Source organism: Ipomoea nil, unplaced genomic scaffold (genome assembly GCF_001879475.1).
Source record: "Ipomoea nil cultivar Tokyo-kokei standard unplaced genomic scaffold, Asagao_1.1 scaffold3199, whole genome shotgun sequence".
Taxonomy (NCBI): Eukaryota; Viridiplantae; Streptophyta; class Magnoliopsida; order Solanales; family Convolvulaceae; genus Ipomoea; species Ipomoea nil.
In genome coordinates this window covers 1,987,150-2,014,276 of record NW_017619627.1, presented here as the reverse complement: position 1 = coordinate 2,014,276, position 27,127 = coordinate 1,987,150, and the positions used below count along the sequence as shown (strand labels likewise).

Here is a 27,127-nt window from a genome sequence, read left to right as displayed (position 1 = left end):
AAAATGGTTATATCGAAAAATATTTAAACTTTAAAGTTAAAATAAAAAAATAAAATAATTTTATACTTGTACTTAATTTTACCAAATTACATTACTATACCTACTTATCTTATCAAAATTTTAATAACCAAAGTCCACCTAATTTTCTTACCTTTTATATGTTATATTTTTAAAGAGTCATTTGCTTCTCCTTTGGTATTATTGTTTTTTTTTTTTTTTTTTTTTTTTAATTTCTGGTTTCTGGTTTGAAACCCGAATCGGCGGTTTCGATTCTCAATTTCATCAAAATAGAATCAGAATCGGTGGTTTGAATTCTGATATAATTTTTACAATATACGATTCAGTTCGAATCAAAACATGATCATCCATACTAGATCCACCTAGGTCTTGTTAGTGGAGCCACCTTTACTTGAGTGAGGTCAATTGACCCCACTCAAATTTTGATGTTTATTGCTCATAGTCAGGGAAGGAGCCAAAGGGGGTGGAGGCAGCTGCCCCCCTCACCCCACCCCCACCCCCACCCCCACCCCCACCCCATATATAATATTTGTATGTATATACGTATATATAGTACATGTTTTAGTATTATTATAAAAAAAAACTATTAAATGTCAACAAGAAATGAGTTAGATTAGTTGATAGACCACATGTTTGGTAATAGTAAAGGTCAAGGGTTTGAATAATCCTTTAACATTAACACAGTCATGTCACACACACATATATATAACATTCTTTTATATTAATAATGAGATGTGTAATTTATAATGTGTTTTCTATTCAAATTATTTTATCAAATTAATTATGTTTCATATTTTGTAATGAATATTTTTATAAAGTTTCGATGTGTTTTATTTTTCGCCCATATCTAACAATATTTACAACTATATTTATTAGGTAATTCCTTTTTTTTTTTTTAAATTATCTCTTTTAATTTAATTTATTTTAATGTTTCGTCTATACTTGAAAAATTTTCTGAATCCCTCTTTACTTCTTCGCCCCCTCAACTGAATTTCTGGCTCGGTCCCTACTCATAGTAGACCAGTTGGTCCGATTAAAGTCATTAAACCCATATCTAGCACTTTCCGAAAGAGATTCGAAAATAGTTTAGCAATAAAGCATTTTCTTGAATTTCTTGCAAGAAAGAGAAAGAAGCATTGGCTTAGTAATTTCTTGCTTTATCATGAACGTACATAGTAGCTAGAGATTAGGAGATGATATAGCTAGTGAAAATGGTTAACTTTGTGCGTCCATTTACTGAATAATACTATTTATATATGACATGAGAACAGAGTTCGTTGGAGAGCTTTGTAGGGGTGACCCAGAAGAGTGCTTTTTCTTTGTTGATATGCAAGAAAACATATCCCGTGGAGGAAAACCTAACCGGCTTACACCAGAAGGATACTGGAAAGCAGCTGGTACCCCCACTCTCATCTATTCAAATAATGAAATAATAGGAGGTAAAAGGACCATGATTTTCTACAGAGGTAGGGCTCCCACAGGCAGAAAGACAGAATGGAAGATGATAGAGTACAAAGCCATTCTGGGACAACCTCCTCCTACAGCTACAATGTCTGATGTACAGGTATGTATTCTGTTCCATCTTCAACATTTATCGAATTAAGTTGGTAAGACTGTTAACTTAATAACCACAAGTTTACAAGTTTAACTCCTAATATAAGCAATCGATTAATCTTTTTTATTTGAATCCGTTTGCTATGGACAACTTAGACTAGTTTATCTCCTGTGGGCAGAATTTATCTCATGCATACCTTTGCCTAGTAGTTGTAAGTTTCTCTCATTAGTCCAGACAAAATATTTATGTCTGTGGCTAGGGGGACTGCTAACGTAGGCCTGTGAAAAGTCAAGTTCAACACTCTGACTCTTGAAAAGTCAAGTTCAACACTCTGTCTTTATGAATTATAATTTTTGACTTAGTAGTAAGGGTTTGATCTATACAATGTCAATGCTCATGCAGTTACGGCACGAGTTTATAAGACGGCGAGGCTTGACCGCGGATTCGACCGGGCGACCGTACGTCCGCCCCAGCTGCCATTGCTGTCCCTCGAGCTGCAGAGCCGCCATCTCCACACCTGCAAACTGTACCAGAAACCATAGCGGAGCAGTCATATTCCTCCCATCCGCAGGCTGTCCCAGAATCCGTAGAAGATTCATCATCTTCGCAGAATAATTTCTGGGATGTTTGTGTTCCTTTGTGGGATTTGGAAATTGGAAGTCATGGGTTTTTGATCCACGAACTCATAAACTGAATTGCTAGTTTAATAAATTCTGCGTAATGCATGTTATCAATTAAATTCCATATATCTATGTAATGGAGTATCTTATCCGTTTTGTATGCTTTTTCTAAAATTAAAATGGTTTTACTCAATTACAACGTAACTTTAGTATTTGTTGATCCAGTTCATTAATATTAAGATAATTTGATCGATCTGATCTAACAACGTTATCAACGAATATCATATTTTAATTTAATCTTAAATTTTCCCTTAGGTGATCAGAATCATCAAAATTAATAAGAAGGAATAATGCTCAATACACCATTGATCGAACTTAATGCGAAAATGTAATTATATCATTAAATTTAAAAAATTACAATTAAGTCACAGAACAATCCAAAGCGAAACAATTAAACTAAAATTGATAGGTAAGAGGATCAAATTAGCTCCCTAAGTGTCTCTTCCTGAGAAAATCACCCACTGTAGCAATGCCCTTTCACGATGGGGAGGTGAGCTTTTTAATAACTTTGGTCGGAGAATTAAATCACTTAAAGCTAGGATGGAGCTGTTGCGCCCAAAAAAGGATGCTTATAGCCTGGATCAGTTTGTTATTATCCAAGGTGAACTCCAAAAGCTTATGGACCAAGAAGAGTCTTTCTGGAAGCAAAGAGCAAAAAGACAGTGGCTCCAAAGTGGGGACTTGAATACCAAATATTTTCACTCCTTTGCCTCAGCAAGACACAAGAAATTAAAATCGGATTAGTAGACTCAAGAGATTGGATGGAAGCTGGGCTTACGGTGAGAGTCTGCGTCCAGTGGTGCAACATTATTTTCAAGATATAATTCTCCACTAATGGTCTTAATGAAGCATTCCAATCTTATACCACTTCTCGAATTGTTACTGACCAACAAAACATCTCTCTATTAGCTCCATTCACAAGTGGCGAAGTAAAATCAGCCATTTTTTCTATGCATTGGATAAGTCACCATGAACTGATGGAATGAATCACGGGTTTTATCAGCACTATTGAAATCTTGTCGGCCCTAACACTACAAAATTTATTTTAGAATGTCTCAACACTACTCATTCCTTTACCCCGGGAGGACTTAATGATGCTCTTATTATTACCTTGATACCCAAGAAATCAACTCTAGAGACGGTAGCTGATCTCCGACTTATTGCTCTTTGTAACGTCACCTACAAGGTAATGGCTAAAATGATTGTAAACAGAATGAAAAGGATCATTGATAATATTGTCACCGAGAATCAAACTGCCTTTATCCTGGTAGATTAATCACTAATAATATTTTAGTGGCGACTGAAGTTGGACATTGTTAGGAACATATGTATTCAGATTTTGATGATACCAAGCTCACTAAGAATTTAGACCCCTCAACTACCTTTTTCTTTCTGTGTTTAGTGTCTTTCGTGTATACTATGCTCAAAGAGGATTCGTGCTTAAATAAGCATGAACACGAATCAGGGTTCTCCTCGAAGACGAAGAAGAATCTAGAGAAGAAGATGACCAAGAGATCAGTTTAGACCGAAGCATGGAATGATCTATCTCTCGTGTAACTATCAAATGATAAAGATAGATTATTTGACTGAGGTTTTCAACGAAAGGAAAGGACAATCTTTCGTTGATAATGACCCGAGACTACAAGTCAAAGCTTGACTTGATTATACAAGAATCATATGATATTAGAAGCATGTTTGTCTAAGTCTCAGAGCTGGGTAAATCATTCTACACAAATGGTGTCATAGGAATGAAATCTCGAATATCAAGGAGCATTTAATCATTAGTACCTTTTGTCCGTACAAGATGACAAAATGGTTGGTTGCTTTTTGAAACTAACAGCAAAATAGTATAGCCTCATTTAAACCTCCTTACCCAAAGGTCATTACACGCTGGTTAATAGGTTTGAAATTTTCATCAACCTCCAACAGATGGATTTCGCACCCTATAAATACCCCTCTTCATCACTTGAAGAAGGTGCTAGTTTTTATCACTCTTTGCTATCTAAAAAGCTTTCAAACTGCTCATCTTACAAGCTTTGCTAACCAGCATGTAGTTGTGAAGACTCTTTCTAAGAAGATCATTGTAACACCCCGAAATTTTGAAAACTTTTAAAGTTTATATAATAAAGGTGAATTCTCATTAAATCCCAAAATTAACATAAGAGTGCGGGGTGCTATGCCACATCTGAGCTGGAGAACTCAGATGCACAGGCTAAACTAACTAAACATGCTCAAGCAATGTCAATACATAATCATGGCACGCAAGCCGAAAGGGAAACTAACTATTCTATGCTCCGGATCTCTAGCGCGCTCCGGTGTCTACTCATCTGTGACTGAAAGCCAAATATATCTGTTCAACGAATGATGCTGGTAAGCCACTCCAATGCATTGAAATACATTATAGAAAGATATATGAAAATCATTTCGAAGCAGAAAGATATATACTTAAGAGACTCTAGTTTAAAAACCAGGAATGGACTCAGCAAATAGGGGTAAACACAACAATCAATAATAACAGTTAAGGAGAATCATCATAAAGAATACGCAACTAAGGTCACAGTCTATTTCCAAATCAATCATATCATCGTCCAATCATCATTTGTGACACTCAATCACACTGAGCTGGCGCCACGGGACCAATCGCATGCCCCGAACATGAGGGTTAGCGCATATAGCACTAACACGGTCCCGCAGCACCCTACCTCATACCGCAACATGAAGGGAGTTGATCGCAACCAACCCTTTAAGGACCGCTAACGAACTCAACGTCGGACCACAATCCTACACACCGCTGACGCGCCCAGTCGGTGGACTGTGATCCCCTTTACAAGGGGGGACATACAACCCTACACACCGTTGACGAGCACAGTCGGTGAACCGTAGCGGATCAAGCCCTACACACCGCTGAGGGACACAGTCGGTGGGCGAAGATCCTCGGAGACTACGACCCTACACACCGCTGGCCCATCACTCGGTGGATCGCAGCCAGCCGTAGCCCTACACACCGCCTGATTACTCAGGTCGGTGGACTACAGCCTTCCTCGGGTTTATTGGCCCTACACACCGCCTGGCGCGTCCAGTTCGGTGGGTCATCATACCCGAGGCCCATGTGGACCGCAGCCCAAGAAGTGAATCACTGACCGTAGCCAGAAGGATGAACCGCAGCTCATAAGTAACCAACAGTGGACCGCAGCCCTATATAATATTTATATACCTGACCGATCGCAACCGGCCTGGTTAACAGTTGGGATGGTTCTCAACCCATCCAACTACCCGTATAGCCAATTTGATCTCCAAATTGGGGAATCATGCATCACATAACACATAATAGCACATTGCGAAGGAGAAGACACATAAATAAGCTTACGTGTGATCATTCACATACTAAGAATAGTCCTAAGGGGTTCATTCGACTTCCACCTAGGTCAACGGGTTACCGATTCGACTAGCATGAAATTCCTAAGACTCTTTTATCCTACGAATGGTACCCAAAACATCAAACTAGACTCAGGCACGACAAACGGGGTCCGTTGGGACACCACGGGGGAATGGGGAACATCAAACGGGGAAGCCGAAGACCCGGGGTGGGCACGGACCAGCGGGTAGCCGGTGGGTGGGGGTCACCCGCCGGCTGCCTGCCGGAGATCATCGCCCGGGCAGCGGGTTGCTGGCGGGCGAACGCCTGCCCGCTGCCCGGCGATGATTCTCGGGCAGTGGGTAGGTGGCGGGTACCCCTACCCCCACCTACCCCCCACTGACTCTTTCATCACAATTACGTCCCGGGATCTTTTGTGGAACCCGAAACCATGCTTAGACACTTTTAAACGCAATTAACGACACCACGTAGGCAATTAACGGATCAAAAGCAAGAATCACGTATAACTCATCCTATTATGACTTCTAAAAATAAACAACACCCGAACATGCGAATTCCCACCCAAATATATATCAAGAACATTATAACGCAAATTCCCAATCCACCCTAGGGCTCTAATCCCTCCCAAATCATCAAAATCACGATTTATCTTTAACATCAAGAAATATTAAGATTTGTCAAGAATCATCCCATCAATATCAAGAACCTCTTTTCAACATCAAGATCATCAAGATTATCAAGAATACACATAAATCATCTTATCAATCATCAAGAATATATCACAAATAGCATAGAGGAATAAATCAAGACACAAGCATATAGAAGGATGCTAAGGAAGGAGTTTATAGCGAAGAAAATAGGTTTTGTTGAGACATGGGTTACCTCTTAGCCTTAATCAGAATCCTTGGCTACTAAGGTTCTTCTCTAAGATTTTCATCCGATTGATCTCCCTAGGCTTGGTGGTGGGGAATCTCCCGGGAATATTTTCGTGCAATATAACTATGGGTGGTGAGGGTTCTAATTACTTTCTAATTCCTTATTTATAGAATCAAGAATCCTAATCATAATCTGAATAGTAAAGGCCTACTTTCTTTATTCCTAATGGATGTATAGGTCTAGGATTCCTAATTGGAATCTGACTAGTAAAAGGTTTACTCTTTTTATTCCTAATGGGCTTAAAACTCTAGTTTAAACAAGGGTCCACGATTCATGGTGGACCTCATTAATTAATTAAAGGGAAACCTAACCAAATTAAATCATATTTAATTATTATTAACAGGATTAATTAAATAATTAATCCGGGATTGAAGGCCGTAACACGGGGTGTTACAATCATCCAGCCATCTAAGTCTTCATAACACCAAGGAAATCTTACAGCTTTTATTCGAAGATCAAGCTACATCAAGCCAAGATTTCAAGTTGGAAATTCATCAATCTTTTTCCAACCCTCAACTCTGAAGAAGAAGTTGATAGAGACGGAGTAGACTCGGAGGAGTTGAAAAACCTAGCTAGTTGATGTCCGACTTAGTGATCAAGGAAGCAAGCTTAGCTTAGTTTGTACTAAGGAGTGGTAGTGCAAACCCTTTCACAAGTTATGAAAGAAGAGTGGAGCAGGCTTTGTTAACAACCGAACCACTATAAAAATCTCTCTCTCTATCATTACTTTCGTTCATTTATCTGCTTTGCATATCATCCACGATCATCAAACCTTAATTTCTTATAACGAAAGTGTGCAAAGAAACATTAAAAGGAACATATATATTTTCCACTGCGCATTACTCTCTCGGAGTTGTTTTCAAAAATCGAGTAGAGTCTATTCACCCCCCAGCCCCCCTCTAGACTCTCTTTAGTCACTACTGGGACCAACAAGTTGCAGTTTTAAAAATTGCATTCACCTCATTTTTACTATTGTCGAGATGCTTGTCTCAAGTTTAAAAAAAAAATGGTGAGTTACATCATACATGGTGCTAATATCATAATATATACTGTATCAGATACTATTCATAATAATTTTAAATGATATCATGTAGTGTAGTGTATACCATAACAATTTTCAAATTTTATATGCAGGGTTAGTATACTGTTTTATTTTTATAATATGATGCAGGTGAAATTTATTTTGACTTAAATTGATGTGAAAAAATAAAAAATAAATAAAAATTAACTGTAGTTGCAGAGGAAGCAGCATTGATGAGGTTACAGAGGGCTTTAATCCTCTTATCTGACCCAACACTGCCACCCTCACCACTGGCATCTACTCCTCTCATTACCCAAACACGTATCCATCTCCCCTCTTCTTCTTCTTCTTCTTCTTGCTCTCGCTCTCTAGAAATTAACAGTTTGCAGAAAGTTAGGGCATGGGTTCTTGAATCTTGACAGCATTATTTGAGTAGCTGCTTGTTTTTTTCTTCTCAATAGAAGAAAATATGTGTGTTTCAACTAATATGTAAAACAAGAAGTGTTGAATGTTGGCCAATCAATATTCACCACAAGATTGATTTAAATAATGAAAGAAAATAAGATTCAAAATTTCATAGCAACATAATAGATTTTTAGCAGAAAATCTCAAAATTAACCTGTACAACCATGAAAAGCATACCAAGACCTTAGCCTACCTGAAGAAACCCAAAGAACTCCCAAGAATTGAATATATCAACGGCGGGACAAAACTGGAATCTGCCAATGTATCCGACGACCAAACATATATTAATTATATAGTAATATTAATGAAAAATATTAATAAATGTTTGTACTTACAGAGTCCGATAATAGGCGGCAAATTTGCGAGTTTAGCGTAGCTGATGCCCTGAGGGATAGCGAGGCTAGGCGATGGTGAGGCCGGAGACGATGTCGGCCCGGAGAAGGGCGAGGCTGTAATTTGGGCCCCACTACAGAACCGGGAACAAAAACTGCACACACTGAACCAAAGTCGTAGCACCAGCGTAGAGAGGAGAGAGAGAGAGAGAGCGCCGGCGAGGTAAGGCTCAGCGGCGGAGGACCAGCGGCGATCTTCAATGTCAACATAGAGGTGAGGCAGTAGCGGCGGAAGACAAATTTTGAACTCTCGATCGACTACTAAAAAAAAACCCCACAATTTCACTATTTTGTGATCTAGCCGTTGGGTTGTTCCACTATTGACGGATTGAATTAATAAGGTCCCGGACCGACCCCTCCAAATATGAATCATTTTTTTTTTTTTTGAAATAAATATGAATCATTTTTGTGTAGAAAACCTCATAAAAAATTACATTATTTATATTAATAAACTACATTATTTAAGGACAATAAGTACATTATTTAGTGTACTATTAAATAATGTATATTTATCAATACATAAATAATGTATTTTTAATATATTTTAAATATATTAAAATTAAAAATATATTTTTAATTGGTCCACATAATAATTTGCCTCCCAATGTAATGGATGATGTTGAGTCAGTCATTATACTTGTTCGAATATTATTGCTCTAGAGATATTTTATATATTAGGAATAAGAATCAAATAGGTCACTGAACTGCACACGAGAATGCAATTAGGCCACTAAACCTAAAAAATTTATAATTGGGTCCCTAAACTAACCAATTTCATTCAATTGTCCATTTTTCAGGTTTCTAAGTTGCTAACAGGTTACCCCTCCACCTAGGATGCATATGTGACATTTTTAAAAAAATAATTTATTTTTAAATTAATTTTTTTAATGTTTAATAAATAAAAACTAAAATAATTTATTTTACTAATTTGTTTCCTATTAAACAATCGGATTCCTTGTTTAGGTCAAAGAGATTAATCGCGGGAAAATTTCTCGCAGACTTCATCACAGCCACCTTCAAATTAGAGATGCGTAATTTATTTTACTTATTTTAATTACTGCCAAATGTATAATATAATTCAATTACTGTATCGTGGCCAGGAACAAATAAAACAATTAACAAATTATTTAATCGAAATTATCGTGATTTGGTGATTTTTGAATTTTAAAATAATTAGTTTGTATTGGTAATTTGAGAATTTTAAACAAATACAAATTATTTTGTTTTAAAAAAAAAACATTTTATTTTAGTTTTTATTTATTAAACATTAAAAGACTAATTTAAAAATAAAATTATTTTAGTTTTTATTTATTAAATATTAAAAAAAAACTAATTTAAAAATAAATTATTTTTTTTAAAAAATACCACATAAACAGCTTAGGTGGAAGGGTAACTTTGTTAGCAACTTAAGAAACCTAAAAAATAGACAAATTGAATGAAATTGGTTAGTTTAGAGACTCAATTGTAGACTTTTTAGGTTCAGTGGCCTAATTGCAATCTCGTGTGCAATTCAGTGGCTTATTTGACCCTTATTCCTTTATATTATTCAATTATAGATAATGTATCAAGATTTTCAAAAAAAGATAATGTATCAAGAAAGAATTTCAATTTTTTGAGTAATGAGGAAAATTTGTAGCCACTATTCAAAGGTGTACACATGATAAATTTATGTTGTGACTTTAGTTGATAAAAGATCAAGGAAGTAAACTATCTTAAATTGTTCATAACTGATGACCAACTCAAATTAAGAAGGTAAATATATAGGTCGCTCTAATTTTAATTGAATTTGAAATTTTATAGTTACCGGAAGATTTTAATTTGTAGTGTGAATTATAGGAATGTTTAACATCATCATGACACAAATGCTAACACCATTCTTGTACTTGCTCTTGTTGATGTCATTATTATACCTACAAATTTCTCTCACTTTTTATAATGAGTCTCACTTCTACATCATTAAATATGTAAATTCTCTACTATTTATTCTACATCCTTGCAAACCTCTCTCACTTTCAAAAATATTATCACTTTCATATTATATTATAAATATAATAATAATAATAATAATAATAATAATAATAATAATAATAATAATAATAATAAAAGAAATAAAAAAAGAATAAAAATAAAAATAAAAATAAAAAGTAAGCTGCCTAGCAAATTTACTAGTCACATGGACAACCCAATCCAATAAGCAATGCTTTCTTGGGAGGGCATATCATCTTGCAAATGGAGACTTTGTTGGGATAGTCTCATCCTAATGGGCTGTTTGGTTCGCAGAATAGGCTTGAAATGACATAGCATTCTCAGTAATGGGTGCATTCCTCTATTCGGTAACCACTTATATTATATTCCTAAGAAAAATGTTCTTCGAAATGGCTCATTCTCTCTAAAGGAGGAATAGCACCTATCCCTGAGTTTTCAAGAATAAGTCTTTTATTATATTTTCTTTTTACCTTTCTCTTTCTTTCTATCGTTACTTCACATCCTCCTTTGCATAAGTTTGAAATTCTTAATCAAGCTAATATTTTAAACTTTATTTTTTACAAATTAAATATTAATTTCCCAATCTCCGTTGCAAGTCCCTACCCACGCTCGAGACTACTTCGACTGGCTGGGTAGCGCCACTCCCGGGCTAAGATTCCAACCAGGGGCTATCGAATTCAACCCAGACCGGTAAAAACTATAGCCACAGATGAGCCAAGGCCATCGCCGGCGGTCGATGTTAGTCCACCGCCTCTGTATGCCGGGAAGACGCCGGCTGCGCACCAATGACCGAAAGATTCATCGGTAGCCGATTATTGATCAAACCATGTGCGATGGATCGCGGTGAAGAGAATTAATTAATAATGATGTCGTCGGCAGCTACCATAATTTCACTTTCACTCAACTCACCTAGCCACCTAATCACCCATATATATATATATATATATATATATATATATATATATATATATATATATATATATATATATAGAGAGAGAGAGAGAGAGAGAGAGAGAGAGAGATGGAGTGTTAATTCCACCAGAGGTCCATTGTCTTCGGTGTCAATTCCAAATTTAGTTCCAGACTATCGTTTTTGCCATTAAACATCCTAGATTATTTTTTTTTGGACTTTTTTAGTCCTTTTCATGACTTTTCTTATTTTTTAGTAAGGGCATTGATAGTACTAATTCCACGTGTTAAGCGGTCAAGGTACTTAAATAAGATCAAGCAAAAAGAAATAGAAGTCTTTTATTGATCAAAGAGGACCTAATACAATCTAAGTGATTATCACGAGGGCCGACTGACTGCGGTCGGGCAACTCTGTAGATAATCTATCGATCGTCCAAAAGTCTCTCACACTGTAGTCGACGTGGGTATTTATAGCCGCTTGGCCGGAGACACACCTCCAGCCGGTCAGCATGTAGCCCACGTAGCATCCACGCGTCTTTACCCAGCTAGCACTCTCTGTCAACGTGTAGCATTGCCACGTACCTCTTCTCGAGATCCTTGACTCCTCGTAAGATAAGGGCCAATAGTCGGGTGATAAAGACCCTGGTCGGGAAGTCCACCGGTCGGGTCCGACCGTCTTCCTTCTTGAATATCCGACCTGTAAAACCTGCACAAAGAACGAGAAAACCCAAGCTACGATGGTCGGGATATACCCTACCAAAAGCCCCCCCCCCCAGTCCGGGCCTTTTTGACCGCTCGTGAAAAAAACGGGATGAGATGAAAAGGTCCAATCACTTGGCTTTCGATCCCGACCGGACAGCTGTCGCTTGTTGTGCCACGTGTCAGCTTCTGCGCGTCTCGGAGTCTGCAACAGTCACATCGCGCAAGTGGGTCGTGTTCCAGCCCAAATTTTTCCTATAAATAGGCATTTCTGAGGTCATTTGAACTTTTACCATTCTGCGAGAATCAACCAGAGCTTCCCGAGCGAGCAGTACTGTGCATCGATCGAGCAAGAAACTCTAACTTCTTCAGCAAACATCACTCACTTGGTAAGTCCTCACTTCCCTCTTCTTTCTTCCTTGTCTTTTACTTTATCGCATAAAGGCCGACTTCGGCGCTCCACTAACCCCGACCGAACCATAACTGACCCCATCTTCTGAAAACACGACCGTCTCCTTTAGGAAAGGGAAATGTCGGATTCTGACAGTCAGAATATCTCGGGAGCGAATTACGATGATGCGATCGAGCAACTCAGCGAGGAAGTAGAAATAGAAGCGTCCTCGCCCGAGGTCGTCGAGGTCGTTCAACGACCGAACAAGGTTCCCGAGCGACGAAAGTCTTCTAGCTCCGAGAGCTCATCAGGGTCGGGCAGTTCAAGCGGTTCAAGCAGCGGCAGTGACAGCAGCAACGATACTTCAACCAATGCCCGTGAACTTCCGACCGAGGACGTTCGGGAAACGCCCACAAGGACAATAGGAGCTGACAACGGGGCTTCCACTCCTGAACATGGTAGGAACGCCACACCCAACCCGATCGCGGAAGAAACGACCACAACAGTCACTGCTGCGCCCGAGTTCGTGTTTTTAAACAGCGAGAGTGTCGAGCGGCAAGAATGCCTGCTGACGACCCACGAAGCGGCGAAGATTGCCGCAAGGTTAAGCGGTCGGGTGCAATTTGACACCCGACGGAGCCTCGGTGGGATTAAGGAGCGTCACCAAGGAAAGTGGATCGGGTTACATTTCGACTCGCTACTAGCCCCGATCATTTTCCCCTTCCCCCCCCCCCTGCTGACCGCGTTCTTGGGCTATTACCGGGTATTACCCACCCAAATATGCCCGAACGCTCATCGCATCTTGGCGTGCTTCCCGCAAATTTGTGCTCGGCACGATGTTACATGCTCGATGGAGCTCTTCAATTTCATATACCAGGTCAAGCCCTTGGCGGCCAAGTATGGGGGTGGCTTCCTGATGGCTCAATCCCGGGCTGATCTGTGCTCGATCGAGGACTTGCCCGGGAACAACCGAGGGTGGAAGAACCGCATATTCTCAGTCAAGTACGACCCATGAATTATCCCGGTCGACCGGACATGGGGAACACACTATAGAAAGCAAGTGCAGGCGGACGAGACCCAAGCTCTTCGAGACGCGACCTTCCGGATCTCAAGCGAAATCTACGAATACAAGATATTCCGGTCGAGGGAGAGCTACGACGCTGACCGACTGCTGCCACCTCGATACGACCTAGAACAGAAGTACCAACCCCGACCAACGGGCGTACCGGTAGCAGTAGCGCTTCCTCAGGTCGAGCCGATCAACGAAGGTCTAACGCTAACCTAGCTTTCCCGACCGTAACTCTCCCGATCGTAACTTGATTTGGGTTTCTAACCATGCAGTTTTTGTTTGCAGAAATGGGTCCGCCACGCAACTTTCAGACGGCCAGCGCACCCCGAGCCCCCCGAGCTAAAATAACGCTCGGGAAGAAGAAGGCTGACGCCGGGTCATCCGGCGATACGGTGGCCAAAGGCGATTCTATCCCGACGCTCGTTCGTTGGGCGCTTCAATGATAACGACGGCCAAAGGGGCCGTGGTCGAGGAGACGACGACCGGTGCCTTGGCTCCACGGGCAGCCAGCCGTAAGGGCAAGGAAAAGCTGACCGTGAAGGACATGGAGGACAGCATTGCGCTGAAGTGTTGATGGAAGCAGAACAGCCCCCCGAGCGGGGCCATCACTGGTGACGAGTCTATCCTTACCCGGATCGGTAATCTCCAGCCGATCAAGGAGGACCTCACCAAGCTGACGCCTGGGCAGGTGGGCGAAAAGAGCGGTCACGACCTGGTAGAGGTATAACTTTGCTACTTCTTTACTTTTATGTACAACTATAATCGGTCGAACTAACGGGTTTTCTTTGGCAGCTATCCCGAGCGATCCAGCATCTCCAACGCCGAGCGTTGTTGGCCAATGAGGCCGAGGCTCTGAGGGAGATCACCGAGCGGCGAGGGAAAGAAAATACAGAGCTCCGCGACAAATTGAAGTCGAACGAGGATGCTCTGGTTATTGCCGAGAAAGCCGCTCAGGAAGCGTTGGTGGAAGCGGCCGAGCTCAAGTCCCGACTGGGCAACCTCTCCGGCCTGGCAAAGTTCCTTTGCCGAGATGAGGCCTCGACCGAGAAGTTCTTCAATGAGCTGATGAAGAACAAGCTCGGAGAAGATATGATCTGGATGTTCGGGCACTGGGCCTTCAAGTCCGGCAAGCGGACTATGCGGGAGGAAACCCGATCCATTATGGAGGAGGTTTTCGAGGGCGATGATCTAAAGTCCGTGCTGTCCACCCTTCCCGACGAGGTTCCCGACCCCGGCCTGGCACCTTTCACCGACCAGTCCGCCTCCGAAGACACGGCCGAGCCCAGCGTCGCTGCGAAGAATGTAGACAAGGTCGTGTAGTGGCCGATCATGTAATGATTTATTTTTTGCGTTTTTATGAAGTGTACTTCATCGGGAGCCCGGTCCCGTTTTGTGCCGGGCAATTTTATTATTAAATGTATTAACTTTTTGTCAAGCTTCTTTTTTGCTCGATCATTTGCGACGTTAGTCGATCATTTCTTGGTCATTCTTTGCCCGACCTGTCGGCCTTTTGGCCTCTTTTGACTTGTTGGCCTTTTCGTCCGGGTGCTTGCCCAACCTCTTGGCCTTTATTCCTTCCCTTTACCCTAGCCCCCACACTTCCGTGCACATGAGGCACGAGTGAGTGCGATAGTGGAAAGAAGTGATGCTGATCGGGTACATATCTTGAGGCTCTACTTTTCCCGATCAATGGCGTGACCCGAGTGTCCGCCGAATATGAGCGTTGTAAGCCGGGCGTTGTTAATTGTCCGGCTGAAATGTAGATGACTTTTTAAAGCCAATTTAGGTTTATACCCCTATCGGTCGGGACCGAGGGAGATGTGTGTACCTTTATCAGTTATAACTGAGATTAGACCCCGGTATATTCGGGCAAGTTTAAGCAACATTGTGGTCATGGGGCTTACGTCCCTCTTCGATTGTTGATGCTGAGTCCCTGTCGGGCGAAGCACGAGCAAGACCAACTTCCGAAGTAGATTCTACTAAACTACGTAAGATTTAAATGAAGCGCAAATCGGTCGGGCCGCCATATATAAATGGTCGAGCAATCACCGATCGATGATACATTATTTGTTCCCGTACACAGACGGTAAAATATTTACAAGCTTTGCAAAGGCGATTAACGATGGACGTGCTCACTCGCAAGTTGAGCCCCCACTCCATCTACAGTTACACGATTACATCAATGTCTAAATAATACAAGATTTTCCGAGTTCCACGTGCCCTCAATTACTCTCCCGGTCGTTGTCTCCAACCGGTAAGTACCCGGGCGCACAACGGCCGTAATAACATAAGGGCCTTCCCAATTCTAGGCTAGCTTGCCTCCTTCTAATGGTTGGCTTGCCTCTCGACGTCGCAATACGTAGTCTCCGACTTGAAAATAGCGGGGATTGAACCGGACGTCCTTTGTGCTTTTGACCCTCTTTTGGTACTCGACCATACGCCGAGTCGCAATCTCTCTTTTCTCCTCAACGCCGTCTAGATCCACGGCCATGGAGTGTTCATTTTCTTCCGCGTTGTAAGATCGTTCCCTGGTGGTCGGGATCCATGCTTCGATCGGTAACCGTGCTTCAGCACCATAGACTAAAGCGAACGGCGTTTCAACCGTTGCCTCTCTCGGGGTCGTGCGATATGTCCAAAGCACGTACGAGAGCTCCTCAGCCCAGCTAGGACTGGCTGAGTGCAACTTCTTCTTCAATCCCTCCAAGATAGTTCGGTTGGCATTCTCTACTTGTCCATTGCCTTGCGGGTAAGCCACCGACGATCGGATTGGGGTTGTCCCGATCGTTGCCAAGAAATTTTGAAAATATTGGCTTACGAACTGCCGACCGTTGTCACTGATCAGATGAACGAGCATGCCGAACCGGGAAATAACATTTTGCCATAGAAACCGGGCGCATTATTGAGAAGTGATCATGGCTAAAGGCTCGGTATCGATCCACTTGGAGAAATAATCAATGGCCACAATGACAAAGCGTCTCCGACCGGATAATTGCGGGAAGGGTCCCAAGATGTCGACCCCCCAACGAGCAAAAGGAATTGCGCATAACTGGCATGTCTCACACTCTCTGGCAAGCTTTTCACAACCCAACTAAATAAAGGGCCAATAATACCCGATCACCATGATGCGTCGGGCAAGTGACCGGCCCCCTTGGTGCGACGAACAAATACCCGAATGTAATTCATTCATCACTAAGTCCGCTTCAAAGGCAGTCAAACACCGCATCAACGGACCTCCATATGACCGTCTATATAAGCGACCATCCTGAACCTGAAACCGTGGTGCTCTTAACTTCGCCTTCCGGGCCCGTTGAGGGTCGTCCGGTAACCGACCGTGTTGAAGATACTCCATTAGATCAGAAACCCAAGTTTCTTCGGCCGGTTGGATAGGTGCAACCGGGAAATGGTGAATGCTATGTCTCGGAATCATTAAAATCCGAGTGATCTTCGACATGTGTTCAGGAGCATCTTGTGCCAACTTGGAAGAATAGCATTTTCTCGCCGACTGGACATCGCCTCGCACAACTCCGACCCCAGCGGGAGTGGGGAACTTCATGCACAAGTGGGGCATCGATATGATTCCGCCGACCCTCATAATGGCCGGTCGGCCCAAGATGACGTTGTGGACACAATGGAGATTGACCACAACAAACTCCAGCTTCGTCATCACCGACTTTGGTGGCGTGCCGATCTCAACCGGGAGCACGATCTTGCCCTCGGGGCGAATGGTGGCCCCGGTAAATCCTGACAATGGAACACCAACCGGAATCAACTCCCGCTTGTCCAATTTCAGCTTCTCAAACACGTCCAAATAAAGGACGTTCATGCTGCTTCCGGTGTCCACCATCACTCTCTGGACATCGGTTCCCATAATATCAATAGTGACAACTAGGGCTTCCATCCCATGATCGCCGCTTTCCTGCTGGTCTTCTAGAGTGAAGGTAATGGGCTCCATCTTTTGCCTCTTACCGATTTCCCGGGAGTCGACGATCGCGACCGAGCAACTTTCCCAAGGTCGGGAAACATCTTCCAAACCTATGAATATAACATGGATAGTTGTTTTGGATGCCGGTCGGCCACTAGATGGAGGATCGGGATCTCTGCGGTCTTAATCCGATCGATCAGAGCGATGATGGGACCGTCTATGATCTCTTCTGTCAGTTGCTTTCTTGGTCTCCTCCCGCTTTCCAACACACTTGTCTAACTTACCCAAGCTGAGAAATTCTTCCAAGAGTTGTTTCAAGTGTGTACATTCTTCCGTATCGTGCCCCGCACAACGATGATAGGCGCAATGCTTCGATTTGTCTCTACCATCTGGTCCGGGAGGAGGTAAACGAATGAGGTTGCAAGATTGGGCGTACTGCATGGCTTCCGCCGCTGATCAGTTCAACGCCGTGAACTCTCCCGTCCGGGTACGGGGTCGGGGATGATCTTTCAACCGACCGATGATCCGCCCGACCAGAAGGCTTCCCGGATGATGTCCCGACCTCTTGCGACCTCTTGACGGCATTTGCCTCACCAGCGTTGGCATAATCCGTCACTCTACGGAGGGCTTCTTCATAAGTGGTTGGAGGGTGGAGTATAAAGTCCTGGTACAGATAACCAGCTCGTAAAGAAATGTGCAGCATATGAATGGCCGTCAGGTCGTCCATCGGCTCGACCTCCCCGACCGCCGCCTTCCACTTGACTAAAAATTCGGTCAAGCTTTCTCCCTCCAATTGCTTGGCCTTTTCGAGATACATGTAGGGCTTCCGTATAACCTTGGAGGTTACGAACTTCCGGTTGAACTTCATCACCAGACTGGCGAAATGAGAAATAGAGCCCAGTTGTAATGTTCTGAACCACTCCGCCGCTCGACCAGTGAGCGTGGAGTAAAAAGCGCTACACATCACGGCGTCAAACACGCCCATCATCAACATGTTGCCATAGTAGGTGTTGACGTGAACTTCTGGATCCTTTCGCCCATCATATTCCTTATTTCCGGGGATGCGCAAATCGAGCGGATAAGGCTGAGCCATAATCTCCGCCGTGAAGGGTGTCCTCAACAGAGAGGCTGACTGATCGGTAGGAGACCTCACAGCATGCTCGTTTTGCCAACGAGTGAATTCTGCCCGGAGTTCGTTGAGCATTCCTCGGGTCTTGTCCTGTTCGACCGTTCGGGCTGGTTCCCGAGCCCGGCGTCGTCGAAGCGATTTAGACCCACTATGCCCGGACGACCCCTCCTGGCTTGCCGCTCGCATGGGCGAATCAACCGAGCGTCTATTTGGATCATACGGTCCCAATCTTTGCCACATTGCTGGTCAGAGCCACTCAAATGCCATCGCCCGGTTGGCTTCTAACTCAGGGTCTTCACCCTCCTGAGCATGGGTTTCCGGCTGAACCTGTGGAGCCTGCCGTGGTTCCTCCATGACCTCGGCACCATGCTACCCCAACCTCGAACGAGCCGAGCGCCTAGCCCGGGGGGCGGGCTGAAGCTCCGGCTCGATCGGCATGGTCGGGTAAATCGGAGGAGCGGAAGCTAGAGTCATATACGCAGGCGTATATTGCGGATAACCGGTCGGTGGTGGATAATACATCGGCGTCTCGGGCCAATACCCATATTGAGGAGGTGGAACTGGGTATGGATATTGTCCTGGAAATTGATATTGCGGACCGGGCGGCGGATATGCCGGTTGAATGTAATTGACCGGGTTCTGGGCCGCCGAACGAGGTGGTGATAAATTGAGGTTCAGGTCAACGGTCTGACCCTGATACTGGGTATGCTGATGATCGGATGAACTTGCTGTGTCCGCTAGCTCATCTTCAAGTGCTTGGTACATGAACGGATACATGATGATAAGAAGGATCTGGTACTCGTCTACGATAGCTTTCGTACCCGGTCCCCACAGACGGCGCCAAAATGATAATACTAATTCCACGTGTTAAGCGGTCAAGGTACTTAAATAAGATCAAGAAAAAGAAATAGAAGTCTTTTATTGATCAAGGAGGACCTAATACAATCTAAGTGATTATCCCGAGGGCCGACTGACTGCGGTCGGGCAGCTCTGTAGATAATCTATCGATCGTCCAAAAGTCCCTCACACTGTAGCCGACGTGGGTATTTATAGCCGCTTGGCCGGAGACACACCTCCGGCCGGCCGGCATGTAGCCCACGTAGCATCCACGCGTCTTCACCCAGCTAGCCCTCTCTGTCAACGTGTAGCATTGCCACGTGCCTCTTCTCGAAATCCTTGACTCCTCGTAAGATAAGGCCAATAGTCGGGTGATAAAGACCGTGGTCGGGAAGTCCACCGGTTGGGTCCGACCGTCTTCCTTCTTGAATATCCGACCTGTAAAACCTGCACTAAGAACGAGAAAACCCAAGCTATGACGGTCGGGATATACCCTACCAGGCATTTTTTTCTTTTCATATTTTTCTTTTATTATTTTTTCGATCTCAACCGGTTTAATTAGTTCAGAACTTTAGGTAACCTCTGATTTTTAGTAACCATATTTTTCAACCAGTCTTTTGTAAAGTCATAAACCAATTTAATTGGTTGAAATCGGAAAAATAACAAAAGAAAAATATGAAGAGAAAAAAATGCCCTTACTAAAAATAGGAAAAGTAATGAAAAAGGACTAAAAGTGTTCAAAAAATAATAGTCTGGGATGTTAAATGGCAAAAACGACAATCTGGGACTAAATTTGAAATTGTCACCAAAGACAATTGACCTCTGGTGGAATTAACTATATATATATATATATATATATATATATATATATATATATATATATATATATATATATATATATATATATATATATATATAGAATTACATTCAGGTGAAAACATCCCTTAGTGTAGAAACCTGTGGACTGATCTTGGCCTTTCATTTTTGCTAATGGAAGGCTGAGATTCTCGCGCAGGTAAGTGGCTTTTTTAATGTGTTTTTATTTTAAGGGGGGGTAGTTTGGGTTTTTTGCTAGCCATTAAAACCTAGTCAGATTAGGTATGTTTTAGTGTCACACGTTTTCTCTTTTCTTTCTCACACTGTCCGTTCGTGAGTTGGCGATTGGGGGTTTTCCGCATCACGCGCTTCTTCCACGAGGTTTTCTCTGTTCGTCCACTCCACGTAGCCATGGTTGTCAGGGGGGGACCGCGACACACTGAAGAGGGGGGGACCACTGGCTGTCGGTCGAGGTTTGTTTGTTTCTCCCCCCCCCCCCTCCCCCCCTTTTTTATACTTTTTTTCAGTTCGTGTGTTTTTCTTCCGTTTTTTGTGTTTTCCCGGGGGGTTTTGCTGTTTGGGGGGTTGGGGCTGTGGTCGTATGCGGGTGGGGGGTGGGTATTGCCGTTTTCGTGGCCGGATTGGGTACCTAGGGTTTTTTTGGGGGTGGTGTTTCTGGGTTGTGGTTGGGGTCTCCGGTGATGTCTGGTTTCTGGCTGGTACGGTTGGGGTTTGGGTTCGGTTTATTGGGGTTTCTATTTTGAATTTTGGGGAGAGTCGGTTGGGCGGGGGGTTCTACTTCCGGTGGGTGGCCGTGCGTTGTGGTGGGTGGTTTTGGGGCTTTTCCGGCTGTTGATTGTGGTGGTTGGGGGAGGGGGATTGGTGGTGGCAGTTTTGGGGGATTTTTTTTTTTGGGGTCGGGGGGCGGGGGTGGGGTGGGGGTAAATGGGTGGTTCTAATTCTGGTTGCTTATGCGGGGGTGGGGGGTGGGTATTTCTACTGGTGTTTCATAATGCAGGTTGGTTTTCAGAACAGATGTGGTGTTCTTGTTTTATTTGTTTTTTTTTTTTGGGTTTCTGCATTATAAATGAACATCAAAAAATTATCATACATTCATCCATGTACATCTTCATTGATTTTAAATTTATTTTAGTTGTTGTTTTTTTTTTTCTTTTGTTGTCAACTGTGTCTTCTTTATAATTTGTCATTGTAATGCTTTTAGTATGTATAGTAGTGTGGGGCTGTATATCAAACTGTGTGTGTATATTGGAGTTTCATAATGCAGGTTGTTTTTTCAGAACAGATGTGGTGTTCTTGTTTTTTATTGTTTTTTGGGTTTTCTGCATTATAAATGAACATAAAAAATTCATCATAGATTCATAGATGTACATCTTAATTGATTTTTTAATTTATTTTAGTTGTTGGTTTTTTTTTTTTTTTTTTTGTGTCAACTTTGTCTCCTTTATAATTTGTAATTGTAATGCTTTTAGTATGTATAGTAGTGTGGGGCTGTATTTGTTACTCGATGCATTTGTTGTTTTAATCGTTCTTGTATGATTGTATTTTAATTGGGTGGTGGTGTGTGGCTTTCTTTGACGATGTGTGCGTTGCTATCGTCTTTTGTGCTTGGCAGTGTACACTTACGTGCACAGTTAGACTGCACCCTTATGTTTGTGTTTGTTGTGTGCAGTTGTTTTTCCCAATTCTGCGTCGGGGCCATTTTTTCTTGCTTTGTGTTGATTTCCCACGGTTTCGCTATGTCATCATCGACAATGATTCGAATCCCCAATCAAAGGCTCAGAAATATGGTGATTGTGTTGAGGATTTGGTTAGTGTGGCCCTCTCTGCACCCCTTTCGTTCTTTTACTCTGTTTATGGACTTCATTTATCCGGTGTTGCTGGTGTGAGTGATGTTTGAATGGATATTGTATTTTTTGTGTTTCAGATGGGGACTCTTTCCCGTTTCTACGAGGTTCGCTCCCCTTCTCGGTCTGCTACTTGTGTTTGTGTTGAGGCGAAGCGTTTGCAAATGTCTTGGCGGGATTCGAAAAACAAGATTGATTGCGGGGTTTTTCTCATGCGACATATGGAGACATATGTTGGCCAGCGTGTTCGTGATTGGGATTGCGGTCTATTGAAGGGGGACACTACTACTTTGCACAAGCTTAGGCTACGTTACATGTTGGAGATTGTGATTTCGGAGTTTAACGTGCACAGGCAGCGCAATCTTTCGCGAGCGTACCAGTCCATTTCGGCCCCCCTGCCCCCTGTGTAGACTTGTGGATTAAATAGGTAGTCATTGTTGGCTGTTTGGTATTTTGTGCACACCCCTATTTATCAGTGTGCTTTGTTTTTGGCGTTGGGATGTTTGTTTTTGGACGTTTATGTTGTTACAGTGGACTTGACATGGTTTGTTTTCTAAGCATGGCAGTCGTGTGATGTTAACTTTTGCCTAGTCTTTCTATTATTTTTGGTTCTATCTCGTTTCCTATACACTCGCACTGTAATGGGTGTGCGCGTTCTATTTCTAACATGTGTGTAGCTAACAACCGTTAAGATTACTCATGATTTCCGTTCACAGTAATGGGTGTTGTGCTATTTTCTTACATGTGTGCATTGTTCTGTTACCATATGTGCGGTACGGCTGGGTTTGCTTTTGTTTTGTTTGTACAGTTTACATGTGTGCGCGAGCTTGTTGTGCCAGCGTGCGTAGGGGTTAAGTGGTTTTTTTTTTTTAATTTCTAAGCGTGGTTCACGGTAATGGGCGTAGTGGTATTTTCTTCCATGTGTGCACTGTTGTGGTACCATGTGTGCGGTACGTCTGTTTTGGCGTTTTTGGATTTCTTTACCCCCTTTCTACATGTGTGCACGAGCTTGTTGTGCCACCGTGCGTAGGGGTTCTGTGGTTGTGTTTTTTTTTTTCTTTTTCTAAGTGTGGTTCACGGTAATGGGCGTAGTGTTGTGTGCTTCTATGTGTGCACTTATGTGGTCCCATGTGTGTGGTACGTCTGTTTTGGCTTTTGTGGATTTCTTAACCCCTTTTCGACATGTGTGCGCGAGCTTGTTGTGCCAGCGTGCGTAGGGGTTTCGTGGTTGTTTTTTTTTTTTTTTTTTTTTTAATTTCTAAGCGTGGTTCACGGTAATGGCCGTAGTGTTATTTTGCTCCCATGTGTGCACTATTGTGGTACCATATGTGCGTTACGTCTGTTGTGGGTCTTGTGGCTTTCTTTACCCCTTTTCGACATGTGTGCGCGAGCTTGTTGTGTTTGCGTGCGTAGGGTTTCGCGTTTGTGTTTTTATTCCTATTTCTAAGCATGGTTAATAACTGGTTTGTGGTTAATTGGTTCGTAAACATAACGCTTCATGTGACATGTATGGTTGTGAAGTTGTTTTGTTCAGTTTTGATGGCAGAAGTAGTATCATGGGTTTATGTGCCCGTATGGTGTTAATCGTGTGCGTGGTGGGTCGGTGTGTACGTTGCATCATGAATTTTCAACACGCGGCTGGTGTGGGTTTTTTAACTCGCATCTGTGCACACCTAGTTGGGATGTGTGCGTTGGCTGTACGTTTTTGTCCTAAAGGTTTTAATATGCAATGTTCACTTAAAAACACAAAGTACGGTTCAATGAGTGTGGTTCGTAATTCTAAATTGCATTGTTCAATATTATTGGAATAAAGAGTATTCTAAGCCTCATCCGGTGCTACCTTTTCTGGGCAGGTGCGGCTGTTGTGGCCTGGGAGATCGCATATATTGCATGTCATCTCTTTCTTCTTTTGGGTCTTTGTGATTGCCTTCTCTTTGTTGCTTTTGAGTCTCTTCCCACTTCATTTGTTCTTTGCGACTTTTGGTGGTTTTATTTGTATGTCTCATGGCTTGCTTGATCCTAGTAGTGTTTCGAACATAGTTTCGGTGTTTCCACTCTCGGGTGGTTGTTGCCGCTCCCTTTGTAGGTCTTGTTTCAATTGTTGCAAGGTTGACAACATTTGGTCCATTTTGTTAGGCCAACCACTCACTAATCCCATGCAGTTGTAGAATTCGCTCTAAAGTTGATTGGTTACTCGTGATGATTCATTTGTGGTGGGGATATTGGTAGTTTTTGCCCACGGCACATCGTGTATTGGGTGTGCACATGCGTCTCTTCTCCATCGTGGAACTAAATACTTGTCTGGGATTGATTCGTACCCTGTTGCCTTCATAACTGCTAGTATGTGTTTGCAAAGTATACCAACACGGGTGAATTTCTTGCATGCACACTCTATTTTCGTCTCGTTTGGAGCTTCGGTTACTTCATACATTTTTCCTCCTGTTTCCTCAACTTTGTAAGTTCATATGTCATCTACGTTGTTTTTGTCGGTGATGTGGCACTTGAAACTGCCCTCCCATACCTCTTCTTGGAATTCATAAAATACGTTGATTGTGTACACTTTAGCAGCGTGCTTCTCAATACTCAAAGGGGTTTTAGTTTCAGGGTATGAACCTTCGTTCTCTGCGATGAGTCGTTTCTGCTTATGACGCTGCTCTCGGATGGCACTGTTGAATTGTGCTATAAATTCTACCAAGCTGCTGTGATGGTTTGTAAATTTACCAAAATAGCTATTTTCGGATTCTGATCGTGAAGTTGTCCTGAGGAGTCCTCCCATTTCTATGTCATTGAAGTAGGCGGGTATCCATGACGCACGTGCTTCATACAATTGGGCAAACCATCTATGTTCCTCAAGTTGGTAGTCTTTTATAAGTGTGTCCCATTTTCGCTCGAATTCATCAATGGTCAATGTGTCATCCCATACGGTACTATTCAGTGCCTTCTTGAAGTCGGTGTTATGCCACAACGCAACCCCTACCTTCTCCCCTACTTTTGTCATAATGTGCCACATACAGAATCTGTGCCTAGTTGTTGGCATAGCTTGTGGCATTACTATCTTTAGCGCTGGATCTTGGTCAGTTATCGTACATCTTGGGGTGTATTCCATCGCGGTTTTAAACTTCTGTACTAGCCACTCGTACGACTCTACGTCTTCTTTTGCAATTAGTCCCGCACCAAACGTAATGCACCTTTTGTGATTATCCACTCCGGTGAATGGGACGAAAACTAACTTGTACCTGCAATGTAAGCGTGGTTGGAATTAGTTTTGCGCACATCTCTACGTGGATGTGCTGTTGCGCACAGTAATGATGTACGGAACGCACACATGTGAATTCCGTAAACCCAGAAACCTGCTACGCACACATTATTCAATCGCATGCACAGATGGCGTAACATAAGCATAATTTATTCTCAGTAGTACCTGTTTGTGCTGTATGTAGCATCAAATGACATCACATCGCCGAAGCAAGCATAATTCCTTCGTGATTCTGCGTCTGCCCAGAATAACCTAGATAACTGAGCTTCTTCGTCTATATCGAAATCGAAATAGAAGTCCGGATTTTCTTCTTTTCTTTTGAACATGTCTTCAATCACCATTTATGCGTCTGCCTCAGCTATGTACGCTAATAGGTCACGACTAAAATTGCAGAAGTCGATGCATGTTGCTCCTATATCCGTAAACCCTCCCACCATTTTTTTGAATAACCTGAAAGCTTTAGTTGGCCCGGTGTTTGCCTTTGCACAGTGTGCCAAAAAAGTTTTGTGGCCGATGTCTAATTGCCGATTTATCTTTAAGAAAGGTTTTCCCTGTTCTGAGCATAGGCAATGTGTGTGTTGGAGCACGAGTGCGTGGACTTTGTATCCTCCAGTGTCGCACTTCGTCATTACCATACGTGCTCTACAGCCTATCCTGTTAGACACTCTCCTTCGTCTCTTTCGTGCTTTTGAGTCGTTGTTGGTGTCTTTTCTTTCGGCCTTGTACCCCTCTCTTGAGCACAGCATGTACTTAATTGATACTTCTCCCATTCGATTTCTACGCTTTGACCCGTGTCTAACGTCAAATCCCGCGTCCTTAGTGTATGCTATGTAGAAATCAATCCCGGCATCCACTGTTTCGAATTGCTGTCCCTCGTATGGGGTCTTCTCTTTCTCAGTTGCCGGTCTCCAGTATTTCGGACCGTCTACGCCTATTTCTATTTGACATTCGTGTATTCCGTGTCCGCAATTATCTTCACCTGTTCATCACACCAAATAGAGTTTACAGGTGTTCGTCAGTTGTTAATTACATTATATACCCCGTGAATGTCAGTGTGGTTGTTTCAATTTTTTTTTAGTCGGTTTTAAACATGCTTCCGTGGGATTCTGAAATTGTGCATGGACTCACACAAAAGCGTGCACTTCGGGTGTTAAGTTTGCCCAGACAGTGGTGTATGTTATTGCTACTGGTGTATAAGGTGTGCGCTGTATGCTCTGTGCGTGTGCATCCAACATTACTGTCATTTTTTTACAACAACCAGTGTGTGTTCATGCCATATGCGTTATTATGTTTTTCAACTACTCCTACTGTACAGAGTAACCGCGGAGCACAATTATCATATTCACAAAATGGGCTATGCAATGTCTATTCGTATTCTATGTTTCACCTATTCTAATGATTAACAAAATAATTACCTGTTTGTGTTGGTGATGTGTAATCCATTGTTGACTCTGCTTCTTCACGGTCGTTGTTTGCCGTTGGTGCCGCTGATGTCGGAGTTTCGTTCTCGTACGTATCTTGCTGTTGCAATGGGGGTAGTTTCTCGCTGGGTTTCGGAGACTTGGAATGCCGTGTAGTGTGGTGTGTGATTCATCAGAATCCAATTATACTTAAATTAGTCTTGTTAATTTATGTTAAATATCTCAATCCTATTTTTACCTAAATTAATACTCCCATCCATTGTCTTAATTACCCTTGTAATATTTGATTGGGATTCTGATTTATTTTTTCCCACAATAATCTAATCCCTTCATCTAATCTAATCTAATGGTCCATATTAGTCCATAGGTTTGTATTTTAAGGGT

At 42.6% G+C, this 27,127-nt stretch overlaps 1 protein-coding gene and 1 long non-coding RNA gene across 2 annotated transcripts; one reads left to right on the top strand and one right to left on the bottom strand.

Annotated features, from left to right (window-relative positions):
• Nucleotides 1–1,301: 1,301 nt before the first annotated feature.
• On the top strand, nucleotides 1,302–2,269 carry LOC109168477 (NAC domain-containing protein 90-like). The gene is made up of 2 exons (XM_019317498.1): nucleotides 1,302–1,582; nucleotides 1,976–2,269. The coding sequence occupies exons 1-2, from the start codon at nucleotides 1,346–1,348 to the stop codon at nucleotides 2,186–2,188; spliced, it is 450 nt and encodes a 149-aa protein (XP_019173043.1). The 5' UTR covers nucleotides 1,302–1,345; the 3' UTR covers nucleotides 2,189–2,269.
• A 5,472-nt stretch (nucleotides 2,270–7,741) lies between these two features.
• Nucleotides 7,742–24,744, bottom strand: LOC109168474. Its single transcript, XR_002052085.1, has 3 exons — nucleotides 24,734–24,744; nucleotides 22,648–22,653; nucleotides 7,742–8,039 (listed from the first exon to the last, which is right to left on the bottom strand). It is a non-coding gene; the product is annotated as an uncharacterized LOC109168474 (long non-coding RNA).
• Between the last annotated feature and the right edge of the window lie 2,383 nt (nucleotides 24,745–27,127).